The sequence below is a fragment of the Mustela putorius genome, unplaced genomic scaffold, assembly GCF_011764305.1.
Source record: "Mustela putorius furo isolate JIRA1106 unplaced genomic scaffold, ASM1176430v1.1 tig00000450_pilon_pilon_pilon, whole genome shotgun sequence".
NCBI classification, from domain to species: domain Eukaryota; kingdom Metazoa; phylum Chordata; class Mammalia; order Carnivora; family Mustelidae; genus Mustela; species Mustela putorius.
Genome location: NW_025421385.1, coordinates 21875250 through 21894397, shown reverse-complemented (window position 1 = coordinate 21894397; position 19148 = coordinate 21875250). Strand labels below are relative to the sequence as shown.

Genomic DNA, 19148 nt, shown 5'->3' with positions numbered 1-19148 from the left:
GTAGAGAAATCAAATAAGTTAATCTACTGACATGCAAGCTTTTCTTTTTCCTTTTCAAATGAGTTAGTCAGTATAGAAACATTTACTTTAATTAGAGCAGACCTGAATAACGGTTACTCAAGGGGAAAGAATGGCAGAAAGCTCTAGCATTGTCAAACATACCCCAAATAAAGCACTGCTGCCAACATCACCTAATAGATGTTAACCACACCCAACCTCCACCTCCTTAGAATTCCATTAGAACCAGTAGTTTAAGAAGTGGTACTTTACCAGCACGGGGCAGTTAGAGAAAAAATGGGATTTTAAAATCTGTGTTCAATTTTACTTTTATCATTTTTATGAATACAAATTAATCTATGATAGGACTTGGCTGGTTGGCTGCTAAGTACCAGAAATACAATTCCAACTAGTTTATTTAAAAAAAAAAAAAAAAGAAAACTTATTACAAAAATATAGCAGTAGTAGTGGTATTACACTTGGGTGTCTCTTGGAACCCAATCTCAGGACCATGGACAGGTGACTATAGATAGCCAGGACTGTATCTGCTCTTGTTCTTTCTTCCAGATGCCCATTTACCTAGTTCACATGACAAGAAATACCACCACTAACAGTTTCTGGGTTTTGTATCTTCCAGTTTCACTAGAGCAAAACCCTCTGGGCACTTAGAATTCAGGAAAAGCTCTGAGTGTCCTCCTGGCTTAGTGTAGGTGTATAGAACTGCACCTATAAACTACAGAAATGGGCAGAACTGTGACTCATCTCCCAGAGTGATCTTTTTAAAAGATGGATCTGGTCCAGTTGTTAACCTGATTAAAAACCCTTCCTGGCTTTCCCCAATACACTTACAATAAAATCCACAACCCTAACTGAAATAACTTATGTGGGCCTTACATGGTTGACCCCTGTTTACCTTTAACAACCTTATTACATTACGCCACAATCCCTCTTGCTCACTATATCGTTGAGTTTTATCTACTTTGGCCTTTTCTTAGCTCTTAGTGGAATCTAACAAGCTCTTTCCCACTTCAAAACTGTTGAATATGTATTGTTTGCATTCTCTTCCTTTTTCACATAGCTAACTTCCACTAATTTTTCCTCAAAGCACCTTCCCTGACTCCCAAGGTAAATTTAGTTCCCTGTTCTTTTTCTTTATAGCATTCACCACAATTTCTAATTACAGACTCATGTATTTGTTCAGTATCTGTCTCTCTTACTATACTGTTAACTCCAAGAGAACTGAGACCTCTATTTTGCTCTCCATTATATACTTCTAGCACCCAGCTGGCCTTCAATAATTATGTGCTGAATGAATAATTGGTTTAGCCTAGGACAAGTGGTAACCACCACTAGACTGACCAATTACAGATGAGGGGAAGGGTAGCAGGCAGCAGAATTACTGTTATCAAGTTATTAAAATAGTTGCTCCACATTAACTTACTGAGGAAAGGAAAGAGAAAGTGGTTTCCAGACAACCTGTGCTTCTGTTGAGCCAATAAACAACATGTTTATTTCAGTTAACCCTCTTCTTCCATTAAATTCTAATAGGATTATGATACCAATGAAATAAAGTAACAAATACAATGGTAGGTATACAGTGACTTATATATATAGCAAGCATGCAATGTTATTTTTTATCTACTTAGGAAAACATTTTTTGTTTTTTGTAATATTATTAACCTCCAAATAAGAAGTTAATTAAAAATCTGCAAAATACTCCAATGTGTATGACTAACATAGCTATGTTTCATAACCCCTTTTCTCACAGCATCCTGATCTTTCCACCTAAGGGAATTACTTACCTACTATTCTGTAGTAATTTAAGTACCCACTCAAATATCTATTTAACCTACAGAACGAGTTCTAGAAACACAAAAATGAAGCAAAACAAAACAAAACCACCAACTAAGACAAAAACAAACCTGTCTCTATTCTCAATGGATCCATGAACATACTTTCTCACTCTGCCTCCAACCCCACCACACTCATCCTCCGGCCATGCCCAAAGCTCCACAGCACCCAATGCAAGACGGGTCAGATTTAACAAATAAAAATGCAGGATATCCCATACAGTATGTGGCAACCCTATTCTCGGGCCATATTTCATCACTTTACCTTCATAAACCCATTCCAAAACCCTAGTTCCAATATTTTTCCTTATAAAAAAAATTTCTCTGAAGATTCACTGGGTATGATCTTCCTCCAAAGTATAAATAAAATCTACCTTGACTTTATTTAACAGCTATCAGTAAAAAACTCAAAAGAATAGAACAAATCAAATAATCTTTGTTTCTTGGTGGAACCAGGAGTTAAAAAATAAAAAAGAATAAAAATAAAAGCAGACAAAACAACCAATATTATAAAAAACTCCTTTAAAAACCCTAAAAAGTCTTGCTTCCAAGAACAGGCATGTGAGAAAAAGATTAAGACTATAATCTTTTCAGGGGTAGATCCAGAGAGAAGAAATTCCCTGAGAGGACGAAGTACAGAGGCAGTAAGAGTAAAAAGGAAAAATCAGCTCTCATAAACAAGTGGTTACACTGAGCATTGAAATGCCTCTGAATTTTATTTGTAACTAAAAGGAACCTCAGAGATTACCTACTTCAACTTTTTCATTTTACAATCCAGAAAACCAAAGACCCTGAAAAGTATTTAGCTCTTAGTGGAATCTTATGACTTATCAAACATCACACAGAAGACCCTAGCTCCTTCCAATTTCTCTCATTCTCTCACCTCTTGCCCCATATAATGGAAGGCTCACTGAACTGAGGAAGATCCTCCTCTTCACATCCACTGGGTATTAGAGAACAAGTTCCTAATAATGTTGTCATGTCTAACACAATAGAAATGTATTCTTAGAATTTCAAAGAAAATTCTGAATGGATTTTCTGAAAGAAAAAGTGTTGTACACAACTGTAGTTATTTTCAATATATTTATCCTAATTATTAGTAATATAATTCTCTAATATTATAAATCTTATAATTTAGGTATATTATGGGTTAAATTTGGTGGGCTGCCTGCGAATCTAACCACCAAGAATATTGTTTTTGAGGAAGTTCCCAATTCCAAACTATTTACAAATTTTAAAATAAAGATCTAAATTAAAATAAAGATCTAAAAATGCTAAATTAGGAAACAGCAATACACAAAGACTCAAAATTATAAACTGAATGTGATAAATTAAAAATTCAAAGATTCTTCACTTCATAAAAAGCTCTACCTCAGGGTCACTTATTTTTAAAACTTGGTATTCAGGCACATTTCTCACAGGAGATAATTAACATACATCATTTTAATAATATTTCACTGGAAAACTGAAGTAAGCAAAAAAGAACCAAAACATTTCTATACTTATCTAATTTAGGAAAAACAACAAAAAACCTTTAATGCATATTTTCATGAAGTGACCTAGAAGAGGTAAGAAAATTAATCATTTTATGAATGAAAGGTTGACAATCCCTCACATTATTGTATACAGATATTTAGTACTCTTCCAAAAAATGGGAGTAAAGGAATTCTAATTGAGCAGGTAAATAAAGTTCAAAGAAACTCCAAAGCATTTTTCTCTTTTCTCCTGAAATAAAGCTGTATTTCATGATTTAAAATTTATTGATAAATGTGTTTTTAAAAATTTCTATTCAATCCATTAAATAAATGGATATTCTTCACTCATTCTATTTGTCTCATAACAACAAAAATGAGGCCCTACTATTGGCTAAACACTATGCTAGCCATTTTAGATTTTTGACAGTAAGATTCAGGGTAGTTTCTGTCCTCAAGAATCTTAGAAAAACCTTTAATTAACTGTATTTACCCAAGTGAAAATTACAGCTGAATTTTAAGTTGATCATTTGAGAAAACATTAAAAATTTAATCAAATTCATTCTCAAAAAAAGAAACTACACATTAGTAATTTTAAAGACGTTTGAATAAACTCATCATCTATATGAAGTTTCCCCACAAAGTAACCAAAAATACAGCTTTGGTAAAAGTTCTAATAATATATTTTAATAGTAACTTTTGCTATGAAAATTAACTGAGTTAATAATATTCCAATAAGGAGATCAAAAGTTACTATTACTATCTCTGTGATAATGAAAACCAAACACTTGGAAATGGATACCTTAAACTATTCTGAAAATGAAAAAAAAAAAGTGTAATATAGTATTATACAACATTAATACACTGCATCTGAATATGGAATTATTTATAAACCTAAGCAAAACTCCATACCACACCTTACAAATGTAAGGTGTAAATGTATTTCGGATCATGTCATCTGTAAATTTTTCAATGAAAAAAGCCTTAATGTTTTTTAGGAAAAAAATTTTATTTTTACAAACTGAATTCAAGGTTCTACTTGTTTATTATCAAGTCATATAACTTTTTTCATGAATATGAACTATATCCATAGTTATATCTACATATAGGTATTAACTACAATACCTATTAAATTTGCAATCATTAAAAACTCTTTATGGATGAGAAACATTTTTCAATTTATAGCCCTGTATCTCCAAGGCAAAATTCAATATAAATCAGCCATTCTAACACGCCAGGTGATATTCTAATGACGTTTTTATCTTGTATTTTACCCTGAAATACTTTCATTATCCATCAGTTAAAATATCTAAAAATTTAAAAGCATTACGAAAACATCTTTATTGAATTTATGCATACTACTCAATGACATAAATGGGTACTGTCTCCACTTACATATAAGGAAACCAAGGCACAGAGGTGTCCATTTTGTAAATTGCAAGGTCATTTCCTAACCAAGCACTGATTCTACACCATCAAGTTATAAGTGCGCCACTTCCAAACGCCGTAAAACAATTACTGTACCTTAAAACAACTGCCTCTGCAATGCCTATGTGCAATTCTGTTTTATCAAGAGGGTTATGGCAACAAGCTTAAAGGAGAAAAGCCAAAGGGGAGGTTTACAAGAAAAAAAAAAAAAAAAAAAAGAAACACTTATTTTTGGCAGTGAATCATTTATTTTTAGGTAAGGAGAGGTAAACAGTTTTTAACACAAAAATCAAGTAACCAACAGTTGTTTCTTCCGTTTTCAAAAAAATATTCCATCTTTCAGGTAGTTCGTGCAAAACTGGAGCCTGTCCATCCTTGGAGAGAGAAGTTAGAAAAAAAAATAAGAAAAAAAATCCACAACAAGTAATTAAATACATGGTATTGCAAAGAACTGAACGAAAAATAAAATTTAGAGAAATTTGCGAATGCTCATTATGGCAGTTGAAACCCCACCTTAAATGCCTTATTAAATGCTGCCTTTCATTCAACTGAAAGCTATGAATAGCAATAAAATATTACCGAAAGATAACAAAATACAAAACTTTTTTTTTTATCCAAAACTTGAGAAATTTTCTATCAAGTACTTTATTCAAATATTCGCCATAAATAAAAATACTTCGCTAACAGAAACTTAGAACATATGGGAAAAGCTGTGCCGGAGAGTTCAAAGACAGACTGCATTTATAATGACGAGATAGCACTATCAACAATTAGATGAAAGTTACCTATCAAACATATTGCATTTAAGACCATTAGATGGGTTGAATAACCAATAAACCAATTACCGCACAAGAAATAAGACTTCATACGTGAATCTTAACACCAAAGAAAAAAATTAAATTTTCATCCAAAGCGCACCGTACACAGAAAGGGTCAGGATTAGACTGAGTCACATTAAAGTATCTAGTCTAGCTAGAGATTAGTTAATTAATCGGCTGTAAAACAGGTTGTGAATGTTCAGGTCAGAGGTGCTTTCTTTTCATCATTATTCCAGTTCAGCACCCAAGCGCATGCAAGAGAAGGCGTCAGAGTACCGAAGCTAGGGGGCATGCTGTAGCAAGGGGAAGAGAAAAATGGGAAAGGTGCAATGGATGCTGCATAGTTGAATAATTATCTGGGTGGCACAATGGGCGAGTCCTGCCGACATCGGAGCTGAGTAAGCGGCTCCCTAACTCTGCTCGAGGCACTCCTCCATGACCACGCATCGGAGGCGAGCGACCTCCCCGCCTCGCCCCCTCTTCGGGGGAAGAAAGGGATCCCCGCACTCGCTTTACCTTTATGTCTGTAATATAAAGACGCGCGGCGCAAACACGCAAACGCACCAGCCGGCTTTACGGAGCCTCCCGCACGTAGCGCCAGCGGGGGCTTCTCTACCACCCGGTGCTGCAGCCGCCTCCAGAGCGAGCAGGCAAGGGGGTGCCCGGCCAGGGCAGGGGCGCTCAGACGGTGGCACCTCCAGGTGAGCCCCGCAGTGTCCCCCACCTCGAGCAGCCTCGGGCGGTCCCTGCAACCGAGACCCGTCTCCCCTCGGCAGCCCAGCCCGGCTGGCGGGTGGGCGGCCGGAGCTCCGGAAACCCGCGAATGGGGGTGGGGGCCGTCGCGGGGGAGGCGCGCCCATCCCCGTCACCTTTGCCGGGCAAGAGCGCCACACACACCTCTCTCGGTTCTGGCCGGTGAGAAAGAGTTCCTCTCCCAGCACCCTCTCCGTACCAAATACCAATTCCTGAGAGATTCGCGCTCACCGTGAAATCATGGGGGTCTTGCCTTACCCCGTCTTCATGCTTCGGTGGCGGCCGCCGGTCCCCCCTCAGCTCCCGGGACTCCACCTAGAGCCTCCAGGAGCGACAGGCTCCGGCGTGGAATCGTCTCTGGGCAGCGGCCGAGGCACCGGACTACTGGGAACGCCGCCTGCGGCGCCCGCCGGTCGCCGGACCCACCGTGTGCTCGACGCGCGAGCGAACAACACCGAGAGCCGCCGCCGCCGCCGCCCCCCGCCCGCCCCCTCCCCGCGCGCGACGCTCCACAACCGGGCGCCGGGATCCGCGCCTGAAGGAGGGGGGACCGCTGACCCTCGCCACCTAATCTCCCATCCTTCCCAACAGGAGCTATTCTCCACAACTCAGGGTCTTCCAGCTTAAGATTCTGGCTTTCCTCTTCAGCTCCCAGTGCCCAGGTGCAGCCGTGGTGGAAAACTCAGCCTCCGCCCACCCACCCAACAGAGGGAATGAATACGGCTTCCCCCCCATTTCCTGAGGCTGTTTGGTATTGCCCAATCCTCAATTTGGGGGAAGGGGACGGAGAGAACAGTGCTTGGCCGGGGAGTGAGGGAAGATGATAGCCAATTGAATGAACCATCCATTCAGGGGAGGGGTCAAAGAGAGGCCTGCCCACTCCGCCCCGCCCCTCGCTCCAAACTACATTTCCCATTGTACCTCTCCAACTTCCCGCCGCGCTGCACGCCGGGAGTGTGGGACTTTACGGCCTCAAAGTATTTCGGAACTCGTAGTCTTTAATCAGTCCACAAAGGTCCTGAAAGTTAAAAAGGTATTATAATTCTCTTTCCCTAGATCAATGCTTTCATATTCTCGGTTCTCTTCTACGTATTCAAGTGCTAATTAGTGTACACTTTAAAATTCCGTAAGTGAATTCTTACCAAGGAAGTAAATACTGTGTGTTATGGTCATCTGTCAGGACCTGGAAGCCGCTCCTTCCGCCCGGGCCTGGTCTCCGCAGAGGATCTGGTGCCGTCATGTCGGCTGCGATTGCAGCTCTGGCTGCGTCCTATGGTTCGGGTTCAGGGTCCGAATCGGACTCGGACAGTGAGGGTGGTCAGTGTTCGCTGCCAGCCGCCGACTCCCTCATGCACTTGACGAAATCAGCTTCGACCAAACCCTCTCTGGCAGTGGCGGTGGACTCCGCTCCGGAGGTGGCAGTTAAGGTAAGCTCTTTGGTCACTGATGCAGTGCGGGACTTGTCTGCTTCTACTCCAAAATCCGGCAGTCTCTCATTAGCCCCCGGGTTCCCTCTTCCTCGGTGAGGGGACTTAAGTTGCTGACGCTCGGATCTCTTCTTCCTACATGCGTCTTCCTCGGGAGAAGCCGGGACTTGGAAGTTCGGGACAGCTCTCCCCGGCTCCCCGCTCTCGCCTCCCGCCAGCAAGCAAGTGGGGAAGGGGAGTCGGGTTGTGAAATTTGAATTTATTGTGATTGGGATGTGCCCGGGTAGAGCAGGTTTCAATTAGAACTTCCCAAACTAGAGTGTGTATCCTCACTTGAAGTGAGTAATGGCCCGGCTTTGTTCTGTTTCTGAAGTCAGAACTCAATTCTGATGCTCGACCACCTCTGTGAACTTAACAACCTTCTCTGTTTCATCGCCTGTACAGTGGAGATCATTTTAGAAGTACTATCTATACGAGAGGGTTATGTAAAACTTAAGTGAACTGATACAGATGTAGGTTATAGTACAGAACCTAGTATCTAATGAAAGTACAGTAAATGCTAGTTAGTTTAACCCTCGTGATTGTATGTGTCAAAGAGTGACAAAAGCCCTTAGGTTTAAGAAACAGTGTGCTTGATCCCAGTTGAGGAAAGTGATAGAAGGAGACATTGGTTGTATGGATCATTTAACAAATATTTACCGAAGACATGTTATTTGCCAGGAACTATCCTAGGGGCTGAAGATGCAGAGGTCCACAAGCCAGACATCTTTGCATACATGCTAGTGGAAGAGGCAGCCCATAAAATGTGAGCAAATAAAGTGGTTACAGATTGAATTAAATAGTATGAAGGAAAAAATAAGAGTTCTGTGATAGGGAAGAAGATAGGATTATGACTTCCATAGATTGGTCAGGGAAGTCCTTTCTGAAAGAGTAGCTTTGAAGGAGGAGGAGAAACCAGCCATGTGCAAGACAAGGCAAGAGTTTCCAAAGAAGATAGCAAGCTTGGAGATGACAAAGAGCCTAGTGGGTTTGAAGATCTGAGGAAAGGCTGGTGTGTCTAGAGCCAGAGGAAAGCATCTACCAATTGGTAGTGTATGCCCAGTAGAGCCTAATGGGGGTGATCAGAAGTTCAAGATAGGGTGATGGGAGGCAGTATGCAAAAATTACTTTGTACTTAAGATGTTTCCTATAGAATTGTCAAATCAGTATGTTGTATACCTGAAACTAATAGAACATTATATGCGAATACAATAAATTTTTTTTCAATAAAAGAAAAATCAGACAAAAAGAAATGTTCCCAAGGCAAGTCTTCCGCAAGTTTTTATGAATTTTACTTGTTATTAATAGAATGGTATGAAAGAATGCTTAGGATCCTCCTATCTTTATGACAAAATAAACTCTCCAAACTTGTTTCACCCACTCCAGCAGCCTCCCGAGTTGTCATTCTTTGCACAGCTTAGCTTTTTAGAGCTCTCAGTTCATCTCATTTTCTCAACCAAGTGCAATCTAGCCTCTTAGGAAACTACTTACTCTCCCTGAGAAATGTTGAGAACTTGTCAGGTTCTGCCATCTGACTTGAATATCTGTATCAAGTGACACTATTAAATAGGTCTTGTTTCTTGAAACTTTCTCTCCCGTGGCTTCCGTAGAGCCATGCTCAGTTTTCCGAAACCCTGCTCTTCTGTGCTCCCTTGTATGTTTCCTTTGACTCTGCCCTTAGTCCCCCTTTCACTCCTCATATTCTCTCATGCCTTCAACTTCAGTCTGTGAAGTCTGTTAACCATCCATTTTTATTTTTTTTTAAGATTTTATTTATTTATTTGACAGAGAGAGATCACAAGTAGGCAGAGAGGCAGGCAGAGAGAGAGAGGAGGAAGCAGGCTCCCCGCTGAGCAGAGAGCCCGACGCGGGGCTCGATCCCAGGACCCTGGGACCATGACCCGAGCTGAAGGCAGAGGCTTAACTCACTGAGCCACCCAGGTGCCCCATGGTGTGAACATTTTTAATATTATAGCTTGATCTTTTGGTAGGACTTTTTCCCTCACCCCTTATTGTTGTTGTTAGTCAAGAATGTTGCAGCTATTCTTATCCCCTGTAATTCTATATACAGTTCAGAATTGACTTGTGGAGTTTTACTAACATCCAGGTGGGATTTTGTTTGATTATAGTGAACCACAGATCAATTCGGAGACAATATTGTATCTATTCATTTCTTTAGGTTTTCTTTAGATTTTTAATTTCTTCCGAAGTGTTTAATTTTCTCCATCAATATCTTGCAGTTTTGCTGCCAGTATTTCTAAGTGTGTCTTATTTTTATGCTAATATATTAATAAATAGCATTATTTTTTCTACTTATTAATTTAACTGGTCTCACTACTTACATAGTTATATCTGCTGCAAGTATGACAATATCTTTCTTTGACTCTATTTCTTTCATTTTTTTTTCTTGCCATGCTTGCTAAGTTTTCCAGAATGATCAAAAGTAAGAAGGTGGAAAAAGAATATATCCAGCAAGTACTGAACAACAACAACAAAAATAAGTGCCATTGGTTGTATTAAGATCAATAAAGTAGACTTCATAATGATACAGGTTCATTTCACAAAGAGGTATATGGCAGTTTTAAATTCACGTGCATCTAATAATGTAACCTGAAAATATTCAAGTAAATATTGATAGAACTACAACAAAAAACCGACAAATCTACCATCACAGCAGAGATTTTACTATTCCTTTCGATAATTGATAGAACAAGCAAAAAAGAAAAATTATTAAATGGTGAATTTGAACAACAAAATTAACAAACTATGTAAAGGGTATGAAGAACTTGCACTCAAAGCAGAATATTTTTCTCAAGCACTAATAAAGCGTTTTTTAAAAGCTGACTATACACTAGGCCAGGCACTGGTGAACTTCAGTAAAAGGCCAAATAAGATTTGAGGCCGTGCTGGCCACATACAGTCTTTGTGTCATACCTTCTATTTGTCTTTTTTGAACAAGCCTTTAAAATAAATGCCATACTTAGCTTGTTGGTACAAAAACAGACTGTAGGCTAGATTTTCCCCATAAACTAGTTTGGCAACCCCTCTAAATCATAAAATAAGTCTCAATAATTTTTTTTAAAGATCTCATTTATTCATTTGACAGAGAGGAAAGTGCAAACACAAGCAGGGAGAGCAGCAGAGGGAGAGGGAGAAGCAGGGTCTCTGCTGAGCAGAGAGGCCCCATTCAGGGCTTGATCACCAGGACCCCATGATCACGACCTGAGCTGAAGGCAGAAGCTTAACTGACTGAGCCACCCAGGTGCCCCAAGCCTCAATAAATTTTAAATCATGTTATCGCATTCTCTGACCATGATGCTTCTAAGCTAACCAGTTAACTGTAAAATTCCCGTATTTGAAAATTATGAAATTGTACTTCTCAATAACCCAGGGGCCAAAATAAAAAAATAATGATAAGGGAAAATACTTTGAACAGAGCAATAAGGAAAATCATACTAATCAGAACTTGTGAGGTGCAGCCATAGCAATATTTTTTTTAAGTATAGTCTTAAATACAGGTAATGGGAAAGAAGACAGACTTCACAGGAAGTTAGTATGCTAGGCATCCATGCTTGGATTGATTTTTTTTTTTTTTTATCATTCCATCCTTTTCCAGTGCTGATTTGTAAATTATGCCCTCAGTTTCTGCTCTTCCGGTGGTTACCTGTAGACATTAAAACCTGAATTAATCAGTACTTTGTCTCTTACTGAACAGTACAAAAGCCTTAGAATATTTCAGTTTTATTAATATTGCCCTACCCCTGCTTTAGCTATTAGCATCCTGTATTTTTCACATATATTTAAACTTCAGAAGATGACCATAAGCCAAGCTGATTCTTGCATCTTGTATGCAAGAGATTGCTTTTTTCTCCTTACAGTGCATACATACTTCATGTCCTCTTGTGAGGGCTAACTGGTGGCAAATGCTTGTAGTTTTAGTTTGTCTTTTTTTTTTTTTTTGTTAAGAGTTATAATTTATTAGAGAGAGAGAGAGTGATTGAGCGAGGCAGGGTGGGCGGAGGGTAGAGTGAAAGAATCCCAAGCAGACTCCCCACTGAGCATAGAGCCCCACAGGAGCTGGATCCCATGACCCCGACCTGAGCTGAAATCTAGATTTGGCCTCTCAGCTGACTGAGCCATCAACTACATGCTCCCTCAGTTTGTTTTAAAATGATTTTATTTAACCCTCTTTGACGATCTTTTCACCAGGTTTAGTTTACTTAACGGGCAGTTTTTTCTCTCAGCATATTTAAAATATTTTTCTTTTTTCTTCAGACTGCTTTTAAGACGCTTACCCTCTGCCCCCTTTGTGGGGAGTGTGGTTTCAGTCTTCACGTTCATTATGGGATACCCTGATATGGATTTCTTTTTGTTTGTCCTGCTCAGAATCTGTGGGGTTTCTTTAATTGGGAATTGATGGCTTTGGAGTGTGTGGATCTTCAGTGTTTCTGGAAAGTTCTCAGTTCTTATCTCTTCATGTATAATTTTAGTCCTGTTCTCACTTCTTTTCTGCTAGGACTCCAATCAAACATATTTGTTTACTCCAGTGTATGAGAACAGTTATTTTCTGGTTAAAAATGTATTTTAATGCAACACTGTCAGATTTGGCACTTTGGAATCATGTAATGAACCCTATTGGGTTGCAAGAGTTGCTTGTTGATTGACTTTAAAGTTAAAAAAGTAAAAGCAGGCCTGGCTGTCTCTCATTGTAGTCCATGAATGTTACTTTTCCCACATGCATTCCCTGCTTTAACATAGCCAACTTGAGTAAAATGAGAATTCGGCCTCTAATTTCTTTATGGGTGATCTTTCTTATACTTATGAACTTCAACTAGATCACTTTTTTCCTCTGCATTTATTAAAGGCCAAACCCAAAGGATATCTTTATGTGAATTTCTCTTCTTTTATCTCATCCATGTAAATGTCCATTGTAGGAAGTTTATTCATTTCTACTTTCTTGGGGGGGGGGGGACTATAAATTAACACCTCATAATGATTAATATTTTTTTCTGCTTTTAGTTTACAGAGTGCTTTTCCATCTATCATGTACATGAGTAAAACATGGGAAAAGGTCTCAAAAGTAAATATTATCTCATTATCCGCAAATTAGTTTGATTCAACAGAAGATAACCCGTTCAAACTTATTTGACCCATAGGGTACCCTTCACTCACTGCACTTTAATTTTTTGGATAATTAAAACTGAATGGAAGTCCTCTGTAATTCTGTGGTAATTTCAATTGCATGCTTAATTATTATTAAACTCCTCTTGGGTATTAAAACAAGGTTGTGATATTGTCCAAGTTTTTCTAATTAAATGTATAATTAATTAAAAACTCTTCATTTTCTGGAGGGTTGTTCAATTTGTTCTACAATTTTAGCAGGAACCAGAGACTGGGACCTATATATATTTTTTATTAGTTGCCACTGATGTGTATATAAGAGTAATTCTTTTTAAATTATACTTTGCCCTTAAAATTTGGTATCTCATGGCTCTCTGTTCAAAATAATTCAAATTCAAAATACTCCTAATCGGAAAGATCTGATAAACCACATTTTAAAGTGGTTCTAGCAAACATATTCTGTGAAATCTACTGGGGAGGTCTGAATGTGGCTAAGCCTTGTTAGTTTAAGCAGTTTACTCTAGAATTGAATATTGAGAAATGCATTTAATTTAATTTTTATGCAGTTGAAGCCATTTGTATATGACATTTTAATTTTATGATCCTAGAATTTTTCTACTCAACATTCCGCAGATACTGTCTCTAATCGTTGGAGATTCTAGTGTGCATTCTAGGGTAGTAAACAGTTCACCCTCGAACAATGAGAGGTTAGAGACAGCAACCCTCTCCCTTCCCCCCCTCCTCCCCGAGTATCACTTTTGACTACTCAAAAACCTAACTACAAATTGCCTACTGGTGACAGAAGCCTTACTGATAACATGAATAGTCAATTAAAACATACTTTGTCATGTGTATTATATACTGTATTCTTACCTAAAGGAAGCTAGAGAAAAGAAAATGTTATTAAGAAAACCATAAAAGAAAATACATTTATAGTACCGTACCGTATTTATTGAAAAAAATCTGCCTACAAATTCAAACCCGTGTTGTGCAGGGGTTAACTGTACACGGATCATATTTTAGATGGCCTCGCATCTGAATCCCCTTCCTAAGAGTCTTAATGTGAGGAACAGCCCTTGCTGCCCCCAGCCTTCAGTGGTGAAAAGCCCAGATTCTCATTCCCCCAGCTCCCTTTCAGCTAAGGCTCAGGACAGTAACTTAGGCTGAGCAGATAAAGGCACGCACCTAAATTCTAATCTAAAACCAACCCACAAAGAAGCAAGAAAAGAGAATATGTTGAGTGGCAGTGGTGGCCAACGTCTAGTTTCCCAATTAGGCCAGTAGTCTCAACAGCATCCAGTGACAGCCACAGTGGTTTAGTGATGATGTTCAGGAATGGTGAACTCTCGTCCTCAGCAGACTGCTTCTGTGACGTGCTTGATTTTTGGTTGGGATTCCTTCTGTATACCCACCCTATTTTCCCAAACTGAGTCTCTACCCTTCTTGGCAATTCCAAGAGAAAAGATGAGATACTCAAAAGGATTCCGTGCTATTTAATTGGTCTGTAAGGGTTTTTCGCCTGTTTGCAGTGAAGAACTCTGACTCAGAGTCTGTCAGTGATTTTTTGGTTTATTGCTAATTGGGGTGTCTTTAACATCGTTCTTTGTGGTTACTTGAAATTTTTGCCCCTTCTCATTTATTCTGTTAGCTTCTTGGGGTCGTGACTTAATGTTGCTAGTGCTTATTTCATAGAAGTGCTATAGGAATTATATGAGACAATATGAGACGACAGTAAAGTCGTTAAGCACTATTTTTCATAGTGCGTACCCTCTTCTAGCAAACTATATAATTCACTTGGTATATTGTTTATTGTATGTCTCCCCCACAAGAATATAAGCTCCACAAGGACGGGGAGTGATATCTGTTTCTGTGGGCCTAGAACAATGCCTGACACACAGTAGGCACCCAGTCGATATTTGTTAAATGTATAAATGAATTTGAAGTTGCAACACTTGTTTTGTGAAGAGGCCTGTGCCCTCAACTGCACAAAGAAAATAACATCAGTTGTGAGTTCCAACATCTCCCACCAACTCCGAACATCTATCCTTGTCTTTGTCCTCTCTGTTTCATCTCAGAGAGGACTCGCCTCTTCTCAGAGGATAACCTTCCAACTGTGCTGGCTTTTTTCCTGGGTTTCTCCCTACTTTCTCTTATCCTGTAGCTTATAATTGACTAAATCTTGGCTTAGTCTTTCCTTAAGGAGGGAAAAAACAAACTTAATTTTACCTCAAAAATTCTTCAATCTGGCACCCCATATCTTCTTTTCTTTATTGCCAAATGTCTTGAGAGAGTAGAAATGATTACTGTCTTGTTTTTCTAAATCCTTAGTTATAGTTCTGTCTCTTACGACTGCTTTTCCATTTTCTACCCCACTACCAGAATCGCTCTGGCAAAGGTTTCATGTGATGTAATTGCCAAATTCAATGATCTTTAGTCAACCTTCATCCTCTTTCTCAATGGATTTGACTCTTTCTTTTTTTTTTTTTCAATTTAACAAATACTTATTGAACAGGCACTGATTACACTGCATTTTACTAGGCAGGGAGGATTAAAATGTTAGTAAAAACCATGTGCAACAAGTGATACAATATCACAGTTGCTATAAGGAATTATGTAAAATGATTGTAGAAGAGCAGTTTTCCTGAGTCAAGAGAAGGGAAGGTAAAAGAGAAAATAAGAAGATGACGTATTATCAGACAATAAAGGGAAATGCATAAGAAACAAAGACAGTAATATCGCCAATAGCACAGCTAGGGTGAAAGTGCTTGATATTTTTAAAAATCAGAGATTTATCTAATAAGGCAAAGGTGGGAGTGTACTACCAGATAAGGAGGTATTTTAATGGATGAGACAAGATATGATGCAGTCTTTACTCGGATAATGGGGACAAGGATGAGAAGGCCAGTAGAAGTAGGGTTGCTGGAGAACTATTTCAGAGATAGAATCAGTAAGACTCAGTGCCTTATTTGTTACTGAGTAAAGGTGGAGTCATGGAATGAGACATAGCAAAGTGTTTGATGTGGTAGAACATCCATATCATGTAGTTCAATGGGCAGTTAGATAATATGGATCCAGAGGCCAGGATTGTGGTCAAGGTTGCAGATAAAAATTTGAGGAGGAGATTGAAGTCCTGAGACAGAAAAGATAAGGTAAAAATATGGACAGTTCTAAAACTAGAGAGGATGGAAGTCCAAGGGAGTCATACCTGAGGAACCCTATCTTTGAGAAGTAGAGAAATTAAGTTGCCTGCTTTGGGTGATGGATGGTTTACAAATGGTAAAATTTTGGAATACTCACTGTGTGCCTCTAGTACTATTTTTTGTTGTTGTTTTCTAGTCTTTGGTCATTCGTTGTTCTGAGTCTACCAGGTCTTCACTGGTCAGTGACATTGCTTCTTCTCCACCATCACTATCAACTTCATGATATCTCACCTTTAAAAAAAATTATTTGATATTGCTTTGAATTGTGTTTTGTATTATGTAGACAGATGTATGTTACATTAGCAAAAGGCCAACAGAATAAAGAAGGTGATATGGTAGGGTTGATTCTAGGGGTCGAGGATACATGTGTGCATTTGAAATCCAATCTTTAGTAAGGGATGTAGACAGTAAGTACATCTGTGGCGGATGATGATAAATATAATGGACAAAAATAAAACAAGGTAAGAGGAAAGTAGAAAAACTGAGACCTGATAAAGGAAAGAAAGCAATCATGTGGCTATGTAGGGAAAGAACATTCCAGGAAAAGGAAATAGTATATGCAGAGACCTTGAGGCAGGATCAACCTTTGGTGAATTCTAGGAATAGCAAGTGAGCCAGTGAGGCCTGAGTTAATGAGCACTGACTGGCACAGCACTTCGTGAAGATGGAAGTTTGTGGGGGCAAGTTTCACAGGGGGCGATCATTCTGAAATCTCAGAAGAGGAGGCTAATTCTCAACCAGATAGATTCAAACATCCTCATTTTGTAATAGCAGTTCTGTAATTCTACTTGACCGTAATGTAATTCAGAGATGATATGTAACTTCCTTAAAATTTTCAAAATATAACTTGACTGCCCTAATTAAAGGAAAAATATATATAACCTGCTTCATATGTGAATTAAACATGTATGAATAACATGTTTTTAATATGTAAATTCTCAGGCAGGACAATAAAGGAAGATAAAATCCCCTATAGCACTCCCCGGGGAGCCATACTTACTCTCTGAGAACAACTGATAATGAGCCTTTGGCCTTCATTAGGCTTTTACTCTGAGTGGAGAAGTTACTCGAGGGTTTAGAACAGGATATTATTAGAATATTTTTTATTAATTATTTTGATTAACATATAATGTATTATTTGCCCCAGGGGTACAGGTCTGTGAATCGTCAGGCTTACACACTTCTCAGCACTCACCATATCACATATCCTCCCCAATGTTCATAACCCAGACATAATACAATATTTTAAAGTCACACAGCTTCCTGTATGAAGTGAAGCTGTGGGTGGACAAGAGTAAAGCAGGGATCCTGGTAATCAGGTGTGAGATGGTAAATTAGACTGTGAGATGACCATGAAAGAGGACTTGAGAAGTGGTTGAACTTTGGATGTATGTAGAAGGTAGAGGCTTTGCTGATGGATTGGAGATACAACAGGAAAGATAGAGGAAGCGAGGATAGCTCTGGGAGTTTCTGCGTAAGCAAATGTAAGGCTGGATGAAGGCACTGGAGAAGGGGGGAACGGGAAGTGAGATATAGCAAATTTGAGATGTCTGTTAGGCATCCTGGGAGAAAAGATGTCAAGCTAAAAGTTAAATACACAAGTCTTTAGAATTCAGAGCAGAGGCCCAGGCTAGAGATACCAATTTGGAATTTATTATATTTATAGCAGGTGGTGTAGTTACACAAAATAGAGATCACCAGTGATTCTGTAGTGGACAGGAGATTTTTATGTTCATTAAACTGGGGGGTGAATTTCAGAAGGTTGAAACATTGGCATAGAATGTAAGATATAGATTTAGAATATTAGGGCCCTGACAACTTCTGTAGCCCAGAACCTGTGCCATTCAGGTTTGCTGAATAAGGAAGTAGTTGTCCTGAATTTGGAACCAGAGGTTAGGTCTTTTGAATTCATAAAAAAGAGGACTTGGGCTCTCTTAATTTAAAGCTTTGAGTAGCTTATTAGCCTATTTAGAAATTTTTAATTTGTTCAGGTGGGATAAAATCAGCATTTTTTTTTAAAGATTTTATTTATTTATTTGACAGAGATCACAAGTAGGCAGAGAGGCAGGCAGAGAGAGAGAGAGAGGAGGAAGCAGGCTCCCTGCTGAGCAGAGAGCCCAATGCAGGACTCGATCCCAGGACCCTGAGATCATGACCCAAGCCGAAGGCAGCGGCTTAACCCACTGAGCCACCCAGGTGCCCCAAATCAGCATTTTGGAAGGAAAAAAATATTGTTATGCATTCTAACCTTTAAACCTACATACATTAATTTTATTAGTCTTTGAGTATTAGAGTTATTAATCATATGGTGTTAGTACAATAATCATAAAATTGGTATTAAAATAGCTAGTGTGACCTTAATATAGTTTCCCGAATAAAATGATTACTTGTCAGATCTTTAATGTTCGTTTGGTTTTCTTTTAGGAAGATTTGGAGACTGGAGTTCACCTTGACCCTGCTGTCAAAGAAGTTCAGTATAATCCTACCTATGAGACCATGTTTGCTCCTGAGGTAAGAAGACATTCTATTCAAGATTCGGCCTTTTGCTAAAGCATTTGAATTATACATAAGTAGATAAACAGTTGGTGAATTTTTCAGAGTTTTCTCAAGAGAGTATGCTATTTAAATTTTGAAAAAATATGTCCTATTATATGCCAGTTATATCTCAATTTTTAAATAAAAGGAAAAGAAAAATGTACTTTTAAAAAAAAAGATTTTATTTATTTATTTATTTATTTGACAGAGAGAGAGATCACAAGTAAGCAGAGAGGCAGGCAGAGAGAGAGGGGGAAGCAGGCTCCCTGCTGAGCAGAGAGCCCGATTCAGGGCTTGATCCCAGGACCCTGAGATCATGACCCAAGTGGAAGGCAGAGGCTTAACCCACTGAGCCACCCAGGCACCCCAAGAAAATGTACTTTTAAAAATCCACTACTGTTCATCTACCAACATACAACATCTGACAGAATGGAACAGTGCCTTTCGAAAAAAGAAATTTTAAAATATCTGATTCTTAGACAAGAATGTAGTTAACATCTTCCTCAGT

At 38.9% G+C, this 19148-nt stretch overlaps 2 protein-coding genes across 7 annotated transcripts in view; one reads left to right on the top strand and one right to left on the bottom strand.

The window, feature by feature from the left end:
• The window catches only part of WASF1 (WASP family member 1), a 61292-nt gene extending 54274 nt beyond the window's left edge, over positions 1-7018 (bottom strand). For 2 of the 6 annotated variants that reach the window (XM_004753502.3, XM_004753501.3), the window contains exons 1-2: positions 6550-7012; positions 2731-2885 (exon numbers count right to left, since the gene is read on the bottom strand). The gene's annotated coding sequence lies outside the window, so the exon portion shown is untranslated. Of the gene's footprint in view, positions 1-2730; positions 2886-6549 lie in introns of all 6 variants that reach the window. The other 4 variants (XM_004753504.3, XM_045080209.1, XM_004753503.3 and 1 more) reach the window with 4 other exon arrangements.
• A 477-nt stretch (positions 7019-7495) lies between these two features.
• Positions 7496-19148, top strand: part of CDC40 (cell division cycle 40) — a 49610-nt gene continuing 37957 nt past the window's right edge. The window contains exons 1-2 of the mRNA XM_013056703.2: positions 7496-7745; positions 18530-18616. Of these exons, the coding sequence (XP_012912157.1) occupies positions 7557-7745; positions 18530-18616 (276 nt within the window). The 5' untranslated portion in view covers positions 7496-7556. The remainder of the gene's footprint in view (positions 7746-18529; positions 18617-19148) is intronic.